Genomic DNA, 16,683 nt, shown 5'->3' with positions numbered 1-16,683 from the left:
TGGGCTGCCAAGTGAGCATTGATAACATATAAACAAAGCTGAAAGATAAGCGACAATATCGCTGACGCGGACCATGTAGTTCAACGTGTAATGTCACAGGCACTGACAATGAGCGCCAGAGCTGAGGACAAGTCGAACCGTGCTATCTTGCGACTCCCGTGGCTCGGCGACCAGTCGGCCATGTTAAAGCAGAAAATTCAAAAAATTATCCAGCGCTATGTTCCACTCTGCTACCCAATCTGTTGTCTCACTACCCGGAAGATGTTTTCCACCACCAACAAGGATGTCCTGCCAATGACGTATTTAAGTAATGTCATTTATCTATTCACCTGTGAGTGTGACCGCAGGTACATTGGCAGGACAACACAACGATTGGGTGAGCGCATAGAGCAGCACATCCCCAACAAACTCGTACGGACAGGTACAGGAACAACAACAACACCGGTCAGGACAGGGAGAAGCCGAGCAGTCAAGAACATGACCGTCTCCGTTAACAAAGGGAGAAGAAAATCAACACCGATCAAACCACCAGCAACTGTCATGAGACAGTTGCCACTAGCGCTATTTTTCAAGTGCTATTTTTGCCAATGCTCTGCTCGCCAAAAGTGCCGGTTATAAAGACTTGCTTACTACCTTGTTAATCACCATTGTATTCGACCTGAAGAGTAATGGAATGAAAGGCCTAGTCGAAATTTTTTTATGGCTTTTGTGCTTCGTGTGCTGATTTGCTTTCTTCCAACCAAAAATCTATTCAATAATAATTTGATAACCGCAATCAATAATACAAGCTGAATCGACATTTGTGTACACTTTGTTCATGCAATGTAAAACTGTGGAGACGATGTGCAATAAAACGAGGAAAATGTGAAGAAATGATGTAGAGAAAATAAGGATTCAAACAAGTTTTCGTACAACACTCATCAGGAATAGTCGTTGTACTAAAGGACACTTGAAACCAAAAATTGAACTTTTATAGAAAATCTAAGTTAGAGAAATAACACTAAGAACAACAGCAGTGAAATTTACAAGTGTGAATTTGAACAATGAAAGCGAGAGCAATAACGAATGCGTGTACTAACAATAAACTTGCAACTGAAAAATGTACAAAGAAGAGAAAGAAAGAAGGAAGGACAAAGTGATAACAAATAACAGCAGTACATTACACCTAGAACATTAACGACCAAGCTTGGCCGCACCAAACACGACACGTTACTTGAACAATTTCAACCACCATCCAAGCCCACTATTGAAAAACCAAGACGATCAACAGCCAACTAGAACAGAAACTACGCCCTCTACGGACAAGGGCGCAAGGAGTGACGTGACAGCAGGGTGACTTTTTCTCAAATTTGCCGACACGTGACCCACTTTCGGGCAGTTTTCCCACACATGACACGGATTTTGCCTCACATTTTAAGCAAAAAGGTTTTCATGTATATAATCTTCTCCTTCTTTTACCATGGTTGGCTATCACCCACATCTTCCCGTTTTGGCTGCCATCGGAAGCCATAAGAATGATGTTGAAAAATACAGTTGAATAAATAAATAAATAAATAAATAAATAAAAATTTAGGAATGGGTTTGCTCCCACACTGGAGCTCGCGCTATTCCGCCGACGACTTGACACTTGACTGACTCACGACTGCCATCCAGAGAACACGAGAAGTCCATCGAACCTTCGACTCGGAAAACCTGCAAGAAAGCACCACTCCCTGCTCAACACACAGTGTTTCGGGGAATTCACCCTCATCAGTTGAGCTTGAGTAGGCTGAGGAAGATTGTGCCTGAAGAGCACCACTTATATAGTGCTGTCCAGGCACTATAATTATAGTGCTGTCCAGGCACAAACATCACCAGGGATACAAACTTACAGAGACACTCCGTTTCTAGTGCGACAAACACCTCGTGAACACCAGATAGCAGCGTGAGTCAATTATCGCTCCTGGACGGTGAGAACAGACGAAGACAACACTCGGTCATTCACAACGCTGTCACCTCCAAACCAGCTAGTCGCCATGCCCGCGCTGGGCACAACAGTACGAAATAGAGGTTGCGACTTCGGCGATGATTTTGTTTAGGAATGGGTTTGCTCCCACACTGGAGCTCGCGCTATTCCGCCGATGACTTGACACTTGACTGACTCACGACTGCCATCCAGAGAGCAAAATATCGAGTGGCCCCGCAAAATGAAAGCAAAATATAGAAGCTTCCCCGGCAAAATCGGGCATTGACTACTCCACTCAACTCCTACTTGGATGTGTCACATGGTGTTGGCCATGTTCGTTCCAACTCCACTCTACCCCTGCTTGGATGGGCCCAGGCCTAGCCGAAATTTTCTCGGGGCGCTTCGATATTTTGCGGCAAAATTTTGCCCGACTACTATCTGTAGTTTGGTTGGCATTTCCTTGCCGTTTCCGATGTTTTTGCTTCATTTTGCTGCTGCTTTGTGGCAAAATGGCTTCGAATAAACCGTCTACTTTGGTGGAAGTCATTGGTGACTCCGATGAGGAAAGCGAAACTGCCAATGGTGCCAGTACTTTAAATACTAATACCTTTTGAATTTATGTACCCCTGACAAAATGTACGAGCTATCTCCCAGACCACGCCACCACTCCCCTCATTCATGGCTCACACATGACTGGTTTACGTGGCTCTAGTAAAAAACGTCTCAATATTAGAGTATAAAAGATGCAGACATGGCCAGACAACAACGAGTTAATGGAATTTTAAAGGATTTTTATTATTATTATTTATTATTATTCCACCGTCCAGTGGCAGAAGCCAATGCAAAGGAGGGGGCGGGGCGTTAGCCAGCCATGGCAAGAGAAGAAAAAAAGAAAGAATGAAGGTGTTGTGTTCACTACTAACACCTCAAAAGTTTCAGGATCGCACAGATGCCACAAGACAAAAGGTCACGTAATTCTTTACGGACTATAATGAATGAACAGTAGAATACATTGAGAAGAAGAGACTGGAAAAATACGAACTACATCGGAAAGAGAACTCTAGAACACTAAAGAAAAACAAACCACAGCATCAAGGAAAAGAACAACGCATGAGGGGTAAAGCGCTGGCCAGCCACAACGTGCGTCCAACTTTGGCGTGAGCGTACAGAAGAGCGTACAGCGCTCGGAAAGCGGAAGCTAAATTTGGCGGCAAAGCGACAGCAATAGTACGGCGCGCGGCACATAAGCAGTACGAGGCGAGGCACGTATACGCGTGTGCGGCAAACATTACACACCATGTACCATATATGCATGAACAGCGCGGGGCGCATACTAACTCATTCAACATCAGTGCGCGGCGCAGGCATCTAGCTAGCTGGCGCAAGCATGATCATAATTGCATGCCATCACGCAATCAGCGCACATAAATCGCGCATCAAATAAATAAGTAATCAACCACAAATCAACACATCAACTAAATAAATCAACGAGCTAGCAAGAACACAATTCAAAAATGCAACGAAGAAATAATTACTATTCTAGTCGGTTATTCGCATGGGACCAAGCGCAATGTCCAAGCTGATGAACTGTGATTGCACAAGGTAAGCCCAAGCTCCTGAGCTAACCGTTCTGGTGTGCAGTCTTCTTCGTGCTGCAAACACACACTACACAATGTGTCGTATCTCGTAACAAGTACTGTACCAAATCACAACGAACACTAACAATACGCAATAGTAAACAATAATCAAAAACACTACGCAAAAAGCAAAGCAAGCAGCACCTAGCCAGGGAGACAAGCAGGAGTCACGGTCGCAACGAGATCTCAGCGACACCCCAGAAGACCTTTCTCCGACACGATACACAACAGAAGGAAAGAAGATGATAATCGGAAGAAAATAATGCATCAGCGGGGTGAAATGTATCACTATGTTGACCATGGTGGAGAGCGGCGAGATAAGCTAGGAAAAGAGGCGAGCGAGCCTACAACGTGGCATAACATTTAACATGGTCTATGAACTGTCTAATATTGGATATTGTCTTCATTTCCATGGGCAGCTTGAGCGAATACGAGTATGCAGAGAAGATAGGAGATTTGGTAAACATAGTTGACAAAGCTCTGGGAAGTACTATGCCATTGCGAGTGTCCCGTGCGAAAGTAAACCAATAATTATACTTGGTGAGATGTTCAGGGACAATGTTCAGTTTAATACGATGGGCCAGAACGCATGACTGTCTCTGCGACAGGATAGAGATGGGGCTGGTTGAGGCCAAACTATATAGATCAGTAGAGGGGAAAAGAGAGGGTTTACGAAAAATAATTTTCAACACATCTTTATGATGTATTTCTAGTGTCTGTACAGCAGATTTACTAAGCAGGGAATGCCAAGTAGTGGCGCCATACAGAAAGATAGGAAGGAGGTAGCATTTATAAAAAAGACGAATACATTCGGGGGACAAGTGGGAGCAGTGAGACATCAGGCAACCTACAGATTTGCTAACTTTGTTGCAAACAAAATCTACGTGAGAATTCCAGGACAATTGCGAGTCAAATACAACACCCAAATGCCTGTGCGTATCTACAATATTAATATTAATAGCCGAATCAAGTCCGGGAAGGGTAAATGTGGGAGGGTGGTCTAGTTGAGGGAGAAAGACTATTTCTGTTTTCAAGATATTGGGTTTCAGATGCCATGACAACATCCATTTATGAACAACATTGATTCCATTCTGAAACTTCGTACACAGGTTTGCAATGTCAGCGTCAAACTAAATGAGGGCTGTGTCATCAGCAAATGGTGACAAACCATCTATACAGTCAGGTAGATCGTATATGCAACAAGAATAGTAGAGGCCCCAGTATAGATCCCTTGGGGGACTCCCGACTTCACAGGCAGTGGGTCTGAGAGTACCCCTTCGACTGACACTGATTGCGTTCTATCTGTTAGGTAGTCCGTAATCCACGCCAGAGACGCTCCGGGAACATTGTATATCGCAGATAATTTAGCTAGGGAGTCCACGGAACCATACCGTGTCAAACGCCTTTGCTAGGTCGAAAAAACATATACCAACATGTTGGTGGTCATGACGAAGGGCCACAATGTCCTGCACCAGGCGTGTCAGCTGCATGGTGGTTGAGTCTCCTCGTCGAAAACCAGATTGGACTGGGGCAAGGGCCGGCGACACATGAGCATAAAGCTTATCAAGGAATAATCGCTCACATAGTTTCGATACACAGGACAACAAGGAGATAGGACGGTAATTGCTGGCTTGTGACTTGGAGCCTTTGCTCTTGTAAACCGCAACAACCTATTCAAAATCGATTTTCATGTTCCGCTCTTCAGTGGATATTATCGGAACTGTGGCCATGTCTGCATCTATTATACTCTTTATTGCACTCATAAAATTGCTTTCTCCACGCCGACTCTTTATATACCTTGGGCGAAGATACAATAGTGAACAGATAGTTGTTCTGAACAAAACCTTGCGGAAACGCCATGTTTGTCGTAGTATCGCACTAAAGTTCTTTATTGTATACATTACCCTCAGTTTCGATAACATTCACTTAAGAGCGGAACACGAAGATCGATTTTGAATAATAAAAATCCATTTGATGTCCATCACGCATGCGCCGTGCCAAAGGGAAATCCCCTGACACGCTCCTCAACAAAAAGAAGTCATGAACAAAAAATTCGCGTTCACTCTGTGCCGTGATTTCCGTGTTCATCTTGTCGCCGCTCAATGAATTCTTATCCTATCGAGAAGAACTTTATATCCCTGAAAAGATGAGGTCAAGACCTTTCCAACGGTGTATTGATTGTCGCGATGCGTTTATGTTAGACGAAGTTACGAAAGTTTGTACACTGGTCTATGCACTGCAATATATCGCGCGAATTTTTTGCGAGTTAACTCGTACGTAGTGGATCGGGTCATGCATAAAGTGCGAGTTAACTCGTACTCAGCACGCAAAGGGTTAAAATTCCATTAGAACGAGGTCTGTCTCGTTGTCCAGGAAACGACCAATCAGCGACATTCCCGCCAAGGGCCTTTTATCAGTGCCTGTGTACATGTGTGCGTGCGGGTGTGTGTGTTGGTATGCGTGTATGTGCTTGGTGTGTGTGTGTGTGGGGGGGGGGGGTTGTGCGTGGGGTTTGTTTGATGATGTACTTGCAGATTTTGATGAGTGTCTTACGCGTTTGGCGTGCACTGCACCGAATACGGAGTGTACAAACCAGAAGGGAAGTTTCGTCTGCGCTTGCAAGCGTGGATTCCACGGCCTCACATGCAAAGGTATGAGCTGTCGTGAGCAGGTTTCTTCTTTCTAGCAGCTAGATTCTCGGGGGGGGGGGGGGGGTAGCCGCTAGAGTCTCTGGGGTGGGGGGGGGGGGGGGTAGCAGCTAGATTTGGGGGGGGGGTAGCAGCTAGAGTCTCGGGGACGGGGTGGAATGGGAAGCACTTTGGGAGGACTGTCCAGGCACTGAATCTTGTTCAACTTTTCTTTTCTCCTTTTTGGCGCTCTCATTGTGTACAACGTACACATCAGTGTCCGAGTTCAGAAGGCACACGTGCACCGTACATTGAGCAGTTGGCTCGATCGACCAGCGCACGGGCTGGACTTCGTTTTTGACGACGAATGTACGCGTGGAGGTCAAGTCCGGCGTGACGTCACTCGGTACTTCGGGACAATTTTGGGCACCTTCTTTTCAAGTTTTCACCCACTTCCAGTCATCGCAGAGCGAAACAAATACCACAATCTTGATCAATTTCCCGTCGTTAGGTTTTGCGGGGCAAGTCCAATGCAACCGCACACACCTTGATACCAGCTCCGCATAAAAGGTCGTGAACCCTGTAATGTCATACTCATAAATACACTAGGACGAGTTGTACCTGCCAAAAATGGGGCAACTTGCCCCGAAAAAAGGTTACTGAATTATAGATGCATACGTAGAGGATATAACCTTGACTGTGATGAGTACGAATTTTGTCATCAGACAGATCAAGTAAGTTATATGTAACATGTAGAGGATATAACCCGAGTCAGAGGGTTATACCGGCTGAATATAAATCCCGACTGCGATAGCAGGAGGGATTTATATGAGGGTACGGTATAACCCGACTACGAGGGTCATATCCTACTTATGCCAGGTACCCCTACGCATTTCCAGAACAACGAACCTATTTGGAGATCTCCTACATCATGCAGTACATGAACATCTTCTGATGGTTATCAGTTGTCAATTGAAAGAATGGTCGAGCAAGATCAGAAGAAGATTCCTCCGTGGATGATTGGCATAAGATTTCCTTTCAGTTCCAGTGGATAGTGTAGCATCTTCATGATCCTTGTCTCGTGAGCGGTAGGCTCCGGCGGGTTATGCTCGCGAAATCATGGAATTATGCTTTCATGGATTCTCACATTATCCTCATCTTATGCTTTGGAACGTGGGGATGCATATTCACTTTGTTGTACTTATGCAGCCTCAAACTTGTGCCTTTTCGTACTTGCAAGTGGCCACAAGTACCGTACAACAAAATGTGACACGAGTATCTCCATACCAAGGTGTCCATGCATACTAGAGGTCAACATGGAAAAGAAGAAACATTATGTGAGCCGCGATCAGCGAAAACGACCCTTAGAGGTTTCGTAATTTTTTCGAGAAAATGGTCGATTTGCGACGTTCAACGATTTTTTGATCGCGCTGCAAACAGCGCAAGGAGTTCTTCTTGAACTCCTTGGTTGAAGTAATTTATTTTGAAGAAGTGGTGTCGAGTGGCGACTCGAATGTTCCTTGATCTTGTTGCGATGGCTGCGGACGCCAGAGCTGTTCGCAGAGCACACACGGCAGTCATTCTCTACAGCTAGCTCGAGCCTGGTGGGGAGCGGATGCTGAAGTAGCCGCTGAAGTTCAGAGTGAGGATGAGACGTTCTTCGGTTCCAACATCGATGTCGACAGCGAGGCGGAATCGCAGCCGTCATCTCCTGCTGCGATGCGGCTCAAGGTGGCCGATGACTTGTCAGAGTCGGAAGATGAGGAGTCGTCACCTGAGATAAATTCTGAGTCTGGGGCTAGCGACGGCAGCGACGTCGTGTCTTCAGCTGTGGAGGAAGAAATGGAAGACGAGATTGCGGAACTACTCCACGCAGGGTGCAGCTGCGAATATGTGGATCATTTCTCCGCACTCATCAGCTATTCTTTGTCAATATTGCTGCTTACTGCACCAGTTCAAAGGTATTCAAGCTGCCCACCCACCTTAGAATGCTGAATATTCATTGTACACATACATCGTATACATACATTGCACCAATTTGAAGTATATATTGTATTTTGGTGTATACACCCATTTTGAATCGGAATATTGAACTTTTTCTTGGCTGAGGTCCTTCAGTAGATGTGTTTCAACAAATTTCCAACCAAAAATGAATTTTGAAACTTTAGACCCTAAGGGCTGATTTCGCTGGTTGAGGCCCATGTCTTCTATTCATTAGTTGACTTCAGCTGTGAAAAGATTCTTTCATTGCCAAATAATTATTAGTTTGAGTTACCTTTGACAATTATCATATTCAACTGTCTTCGTAATCGTCATACTCGTCCAACCGATGCCACCCTCACCCTGCGATTAATCAGCTCATCTCTCCCTTAGCTCCACCTCTCCTTCCATCATGACCGAACATCAACTATACCTCATTTTTTTTATTAGAGCAATATCCATAGCCTGCACAGTCATGGCTGCTAAAATTCAGAGGTCATGACTTCGTAACATGCATAACGCACATGTCCATGGTCGCGGAGTTTTGCAGACTATCCGTCACTATCTCGTCCGCCCCGGGATACCTGATGAAGGCTGATTCACTCACATCTTCTGCTACATGTACTGTCTCATTTGTGAGAAGGAACTTTGAAGAAGACGAGTTCGAGCATACAACCATGAGTCTCATTTGTGAGAAGGAACTTTGAAGAAGACTAGTTCGAGCATACAACCATGAGTCTCATTTGTGAGAAGGAACTTTGAAGAAGACAAGTTCGAGCATACAACCATGAGTCTCATTTGTGAGAAGGAACTTTGAAGAAGACGAGTTCGAGCATACAACCATGAGTCTCATTTGTGAGAAGGAACTTTGAAGAAGACGAGTTCGAGCATACAACCATGAGTCTCATTTGTGAGAAGGAACTTTGAAGAAGACTAGTTCGAGCATACAACCATGAGTCTCATTTGTGAGAAGGAACTTTGAAGAAGACAAGTTCGAGCATACAACCATGAGTCTCATTTGTGAGAAGGAACTTTGAAGAAGACGAGTTCGAGCATACAACCATGAGTCTCATTTGTGAGAAGGAACTTTGAAGAAGACGAGTTCGAGCATACAACCATGAGTCTCATTTGTGAGAAGGAACTTTGAAGAAGACAAGTTCGAGCATACAACCATGAGTCTCATTTGTGAGAAGGAACTTTGAAGAAGACGAGTTCGAGCATACAACCATGAGTCTCATTTGTGAGAAGGAACTTTGAAGAAGACGAGTTCGAGCATACAACCATGAGTCTCATTTGTGAGAAGGAACTTTGAAGAAGACGAGTTCGAGCATACAACCATGAGTCTCATTTGTGAGAAGGAACTTTGAAGAAGACGAGTTCGAGCATACAACCATGAGTCTCATTTGTGAGAAGGAACTTTGAAGGAGACTAGTTCGAGCATACAACCATGAGTCTCATTTGTGAGAAGGAACTTTGAAGAAGACAAGTTCGAGCATACAACCATGAGTCTCATTTGTGAGAAGGAACTTTGAAGAAGACGAGTTCGAGCATACAACCATGAGTCTCATTTGTGAGAAGGAACTTTGAAGAAGACGAGTTCGAGCATACAACCATGAGTCTCATTTGTGAGAAGGAACTTTGAAGAAGACTAGTTCGAGCATACAACCATGAGTCTCATTTGTGAGAAGGAACTTTGAAGAAGACAAGTTCGAGCATACAACCATGAGTCTCATTTGTGAGAAGGAACTTTGAAGAAGACGAGTTCGAGCATACAACCATGAGTCTCATTTGTGAGAAGGAACTTTGAAGAAGACGAGTTCGAGCATACAACCATGAGTCTCATTTGTGAGAAGGAACTTTGAAGAAGACAAGTTCGAGCATACAACCATGAGTCTCATTTGTGAGAAGGAACTTTGAAGAAGACGAGTTCGAGCATACAACCATGAGTCTCATTTGTGAGAAGGAACTTTGAAGAAGACGAGTTCGAGCATACAACCATGAGTCTCATTTGTGAGAAGGAACTTTGAAGAAGACGAGTTCGAGCATACAACCATGAGTCTCATTTGTGAGAAGGAACTTTGAAGAAGACGAGTTCGAGCATACAACAATGTATTGCCATGAGTTCTACCCTGCTTTCCATTGAAAACACTATCTGCATGACCCCCGAACCCGTTACCATGCAGACCACCAGCACTGATCAGGTGCATTGTACACAATTGTGTAGCCTACGTACTAGAACTGTGGTACAATCATGCAGTTATGCTCCTACTTCCGAAAGGATGCCAAATTATGCTCCAAATTTTCAACCACCAAATTATGCCAACGAGTATGCCGGCATAATCCGCCGGTGCCTAGTGAGCGGTGCGGAAGTCAACTGAATTGCTGGGGTGCTGGAGTTTGTCGTTGAATCAAACTACCGTCACTAGTTAGACTACAGTTTGGACTCTTTGGGAGTAAGTGTTACTATAATTATGGTACAACGCTGATTTTCACATGCGGCATCTTATAATCAGTTCTGCCTACTTGCAAGTAGATGCATTTGCATACACTGTTTTGTATCACTCTGTCACATTTCAATCCAATCTAGCATTTTCCAATCGGTTTGAAGTACACTCTGTATTATAAACTTAGTTACGAAGGAGACAGTCTGTTGATGATCTTCAACTCTTCGAAGTACAATGTACATTGCTGACCCATTCGGGATACTTCATGGTTAATGTTCTTTATCCTCAGATTCAGTATAATAGAATACTCTGTAGACGAATTCCAGGTCATTCTTCTTTTCCATTTTGAATTTGTGTGCTGTTCCTCGTCAGTAATGCTGTTCTGTTTGGAGTGTACACGTGCATGTGGTGTATGTAGTGTCTGTTGTGAATGGTGCGTGCGCTGGAGTACTGCCGGCGTACAAGTTCACTGCCTTTCAAGCAGTGAACGTTTGCAGTGGCAGTGCCCTAGCATACGTACCGTGCACCGGGATTTATATTCGATATAAATCACGGGCGGGATTTATACTGGCCAATATAACCATGGCTAGATGAGCGCTGATTGGCTGAAAACAGGCCCTCCGTACCGTACCATGGTATACCTCCCATTCTAGCTGTGTTTCGAGTAGAAAGAAAGGACACCAGGGCCAAAAGTAGAATAATAATAATACAGGTGGAATCCTGATAATTCGAAGGTGGCTTAATTCGAACATGCCGCTTAAATAGAAGTTTTTCCAGGACCAATTTCTATCAACATAATTCCCACATACATTTTTCTGATAACTTGAACCTCGAGCTGGACATGTCCAGTTAATTAGAAATCCCACGGATTCCACTTACATAGAAAATGCGTGGGATCCGTGTTGGTAATTCGAAGTTAGCAAAGTGTAATTCGAAGTTCACTGTACACTGTACTGATCAGTTCAGTTTGCACGAGCAGGCTGTGCCGGTCAGTTCAGTATCCGTGAAATCTGTGTCTAAGGTCCATAGCGCTACTCTGCGTGACCATGGGAGCATTTTGACATACATATTGTGTTGTGGGTTCATGTTTAGATAATTAGAATATCCGGATAATTAGAAGTTTTTTGCCGGCATTTGGAGGTTCGAGTTATCAGGATTCCACTTGTAATAATAATAATAATAATAATTTACAAGAAGAACATTCCCTTATGACCAATACTCAGCATGTCTGGGTCACCGCAATTTAAAACATCCAAGTGGCTATGTGCCATGCTACAACCGGTACTCAACCTCTACAATAGCCACTGCGTCAAAGATACTTTCGAGTTTGTAGAAAAGCTAAAGGACGCAAGCTTTGAATCGAGCGAATTCCTGTGTTCGTATGACGTGGTGAGCTTATTTACTAACGTGCCATTACGGGAGACAATTGACATCTGCGCAACAACACTGCAACAACACTGTACCAGAATAAGTCCACTACTCCGCCGTCTTTGAACGAAACAGAGTTTGTGAAACTCATGTTAATGGTTACGTCGGGCGTTGAGTTTTCATTTGGCAACGTTATGTATAAACATTAAACAAATAGATGGCGTTGCCATGGGCTCGCCGCTTGGTCCTGTATTGGCTTATATAATTATTTGTAGGGTTCTGTGAAGCGTCCATTAGTCCATCATTGTGGCCCTCTATGTACTGTCGTTTTGTAGACGATGTGTACTGTCACGATGAGGATGAGGATGTCTGTGGGACTTTTCTACTAACTCTGAATAGCCTCCATCCGGCGTTGAGATTCACGTCGGAAGCGGAACAAAACGGCAGATTATCCTTCTTGGATGTACAAATATCACGTAACATTAACACTAAGAGTTTGGACACCACTATCTATAGGAAGCCAACTTTCACCGGCCTCTATATTCCGTGGGGGAGCTATACTCCAACGAAATCGAAGAGACATCTTGTGAAAGCTCTAGTTTATCGTGCACATAGAATATGTTCCCCTCATCCATTGCAGGACGAATTAGACAGACTGACATCAATATTTACGAACAACGGCTATCCAAAGGAATTTCTGGCCAAGCTAATCAACGAAAAACCAGTGACAGACAAGCCTATCCAATTTGGACCTGACCGTTGCCCAGTGGTGCTCCGTTTACCCTGGGTTGGCGCCGGATCTGCGCGCGTAGAGAAGGATGTTCGTGGTATCGTATGTCCATCATATCCGTGCGTCAAGCTGTACGTCATATTTGGGACAGTGCGTGCGTTCAGTGTGAAGGAGGACGTTCTACCTACCCTTAGTAAAAAGTAACCGTGTACAATCCTTGATGACAAGGGACCGAAAACGTTCGGATACTTTTAACAAATGCCTTATTGTGACTGGATGTGTGTTTGCGTGGATACTTGCGACCCATAACTTACCTTCGTTTTAAAATATTATCCGCCTCCGACCTCTTTAAAAAAAATAATAATAATAATAAACATAGAAAGGAAAAGGACATATGGAAACGAGTTAAGAGTAACTCTCCACCACTGTAACTAGATACTATATACAGTCAGAAAGTGCAACAACTAGGCGCAAAACTGACAGAGTACTGAGACATTCTGTTGAAGCTAGGTGTCAGTGACCGCACCCGTACTAACTTTCGGGGGGGGGGTACTAACTTTCGGGGGGGTACTGACTTTCGGGCACGAGCTAACTTTCGGACCTGACTTGTGTGTAGCGTATTTTCGGAGTATAGTGCGCACCTTTGTATAACGCGCACCCCCAATCTTCATTGGGGGTGCGCACTTCAATCTTAATTGAAGTACATACATTTCATATTCGGAGCATAGTGTGCACCTGCGATTTAGGGCCTAAAATAGCACATCTAAAGTGCGCACTTTACTCCGGAAAATACGGTAGTGGAGAAGTCATTTTCATGTCGATGTACATGCTACGTGCTGCATGTGCGCATCGTACCGGTACTTATTTCGGGCAGTATGTTTATCGGACTTGACTTGACTTCAACAGACAGAGCCAAAAGAATGAAGGGGGTATTTCTTTCGGGCAGGTACTTATTTACGGACTTTTACGGTACTATTGTTTTGATGTTGGAGTTTGGATTGAGTTTCTTTCCTTTCTTCCTCTTCCCTCCCCTATTTCTTTTCCCTTTTGGTTTTGGCTTTTTTATTCTGTTCTTTTTGCTGTCCCACCCATGGAAATATTTCCCAGTGGGTTTGGCTTATGGCCTTCAAAAGAAGTGAATAAAGGAGACATAATAATAAAACAGGTCACGTAATGAAGCAGCATAACGATAGATCTGCAACGTCTTGGTGCCTGTCTCTCCCTCTCTCTCTCCTCTCTCTCTCTCTCTCTCTCTCTCTCTCTCTCTCTCTCTCTCTCTCTCTCTCTCTCGCTTTCTCTCTCTCCTTCTCTCTCTCTCTCTCTCTCTCTCTCTCTCTCTCTCTCTCTCTCTCTCTCTCTCTCTCTCTCTCTCTCTCTCTCTCTCTCTCTCTCTCTCTCTCTCTCTCTCTCTCTCTCTCTCTCTCTCTCTCTCTCTCTCTCTCTCCTCTCTCTCTCTCTCTCTCTCTCTCTCTCTCTCTCTCTCTCTCTCTCTCTCCTTCTCTCTCTCTCTCTCTCTCTCTCTCTCTCTCCTTCTCTCTCTATTTATCTCCAACTGTAGATGTTGATGAATGTCTTGAACCAGGAGCCTGTATGTCACCTAACACACAGTGTGTAAACTACCCCGGTTTCTTTTCCTGCGAGTGCAAAGCTGGGTTTCATGGCACTGACTGTTCGGAGACTGACTAGTATGCAGCAGTGACTGTTCGGTGACTGACTAGCATGCGGTTCGGATTTCCCTTTCATCCTGGCCTTGGCAAGAGCAGACAGCTCTGATAAGGTCAACCACAATATCATCAACAAGAACAACGAAGACGATAACGACGGCGCTGCCGACGACAACAACAACAACAACAACAGCAGCGGCAGCAGCAGCAGCAATGGCCACAACGAAAAAAGCCGCTGTGGCTACTGGTCGTTGTGGGGGTAGCGATTTGAAACAGCGGCAACACTTATATTGAGAAGTGATTTGTGCATCAGTGCGGCGGCAATCAGCATCCATGTATTATGCTCAGCTTGGAAGTCGTTGCCTTGTTATTATAGTATGTATTGAAAGTGTTCTCGCAACTCATACTGACCTCACTTAACCATGATCTCAAGACTGCACATTCCCTTGCCGAGTTGCTACTGTATGCAGTCGTGTCATTGCTGTGTGTTGCTGTGTGTTATACATTTAGTTTGTATGCAATTATCCGTGTGGATTTTTCGAAGTTGATTATAGTTATTCTTCACTCGCCGTTTCGTCGCTTTCTCTTTGTGCACCGCTTCATTTCTCGTACGGGAAACGTATCACACGAGGGTCTTGCTGCGGGCCAAACAGGTCGAGTGCGAGTCGACTTGGTCGCGATGTGACGCGTTTTCCAGATGCAACATGAAGCGTGAATCAGGCTCTGTCTATGCAGGCTACTTCGCGCCAAATCAGCAAGGCATCGTCGCATCGCTGTGAATGGTATTTCGCGAGAGTTTGCATCGCACGCCATTCACAGAAGAAGTCAGCGATGCGACGACGCCTTGTGGATTTGGCGCTAAGTTCAATGCAGGTGGGTACGTCACCATGGTATTCGCGTGGTTTGGTACAAATTGTACACATTTACAGGCAACTACGACTTTGCTGCAGAAAAGGTCAAAATCGCAGGCCACATCACTCGTCGCATCGCAAAAGTTGAGCCAAGCTCAACTTCTGCGATGGCCCAGTTCCGGCAGTTGTATGGGCTGCGAGATGGCTACGATTTGAGGATTTCCCCGGTTTTAGCGACCATCGCATAGAGTGTCGCATTGCAAGATCTTTCTGTGGATCCCGCTACGGCCGATTCATACACTAAAACGGATGACTATTGCGACGTAAAAATGTTCGCGGATTTTGCGAGAGGCCCCCGAATCGCAAACTTTGAATAACGCAAACTCGCGCCATGTAAAGTTCAGTGCAAGGACTGACTCGACTGTGTCGTACATGTGTGTCGTACATAAATTGCATTCAATCGCAAACATTAAACAGCGCAAACCAGTCTCAATTTTGTAAAACTCAAACATTAAATTTATTGTCGCAAACGTTACCCATTTCACAGTACTTCATTTCGCGTACGGGAAACGCGTCGCGAAAAAGTTGATCTGACCTCAACTATTTCGCGTACGGGAAAGTCATCGCGAGATGACTTTCCCATACGCGAAATGAAGTATGAATCGGCCTTTGTTTAAAGACTTTCCAAAGGAGTGCGAGGTTGTACGCGTTGATACACTTTCAAAGTTACACCTTCAAGTGGCGCCCAAACACGCTTTCCAATCCCGCTGCTTCGATTCATTGGAAACTGGCACCCTAACGTTTTGGTGTCTCCCACACATAGTGATAGATATCGTGAAAACAACAGTACGTCTTGCGTTGTGTGACCCGTGCAATTACTCCTTGCCACATTTGAGGCCAGAAAAGTCCAAGAACAGGGAAATAGAAATTCAGCCAAATTTTACCAAATTAGGACAGGTATGCCATGGGAAAATGTATGGAGAAGCAGACCCCAAACCCAGATTTTTGATATTTAAAGTGGGTTTTTGATCCTCAATTCGGCCCAAATCGGACTTTCAGAAGCCAGCGGGACGGTTTCCGATGAATGGAGTGCTTTAACTCACAGTTGCTAGCGCACCATGTACCAGGGTCGTATCCGTACAATGTAAAGGTGATGTCTTCGGGGCCATCTTGAGGCAGGCAACGTTCATCGCGAGCATAGGGCAGGAGGGGCGGTTCAAAGGAGCACCATATCTGGACATGGTCAGAGGCCCCTAGCGGAGGAGCAGAGGCGATACTGCTTATGCTGTGTGCGCAGTACGTCAAGGCATGATGTCTTTCCTGAGGGTGCAGTGTGTGTTGCAAAGTCAATTAGCTGCTGTAGCCGGTAGCAGCGAAATAGGAGATCTAGCTCGATTTCAAAAGGGGACTGATGAATGGTTGGTTGGACACCACCGT

The 16,683-nt window shown here is 44.8% G+C and overlaps 1 protein-coding gene across 2 annotated transcripts in view; it reads left to right on the top strand.

Moving 5' to 3' along the window:
* LOC135827417 (fibulin-1-like) overlaps positions 1-14,988 on the top strand; it is a 56,374-nt gene extending 41,386 nt beyond the window's left edge. For both annotated transcript variants that reach the window (XM_065339905.1, XM_065339903.1), the window contains exons 11-12: positions 6,117-6,233; positions 14,290-14,988. In XM_065339905.1, coding sequence (XP_065195977.1) covers positions 6,117-6,233; positions 14,290-14,417 — 245 coding nt within the window. In that variant the 3' untranslated portion in view covers positions 14,418-14,988. The remainder of the gene's footprint in view (positions 1-6,116; positions 6,234-14,289) is intronic.
* The last annotated feature ends 1,695 nt before the right edge of the window (positions 14,989-16,683 follow it).

This window comes from Sycon ciliatum, chromosome 11 (genome assembly GCF_964019385.1).
Source record: "Sycon ciliatum chromosome 11, ocSycCili1.1, whole genome shotgun sequence".
Lineage (NCBI taxonomy): Eukaryota > Metazoa > Porifera > Calcarea > Leucosolenida > Sycettidae > Sycon > Sycon ciliatum.
Note: the sequence above shows the minus strand (reverse complement) of the source record. Positions and strands in the feature narration are given on the sequence as shown.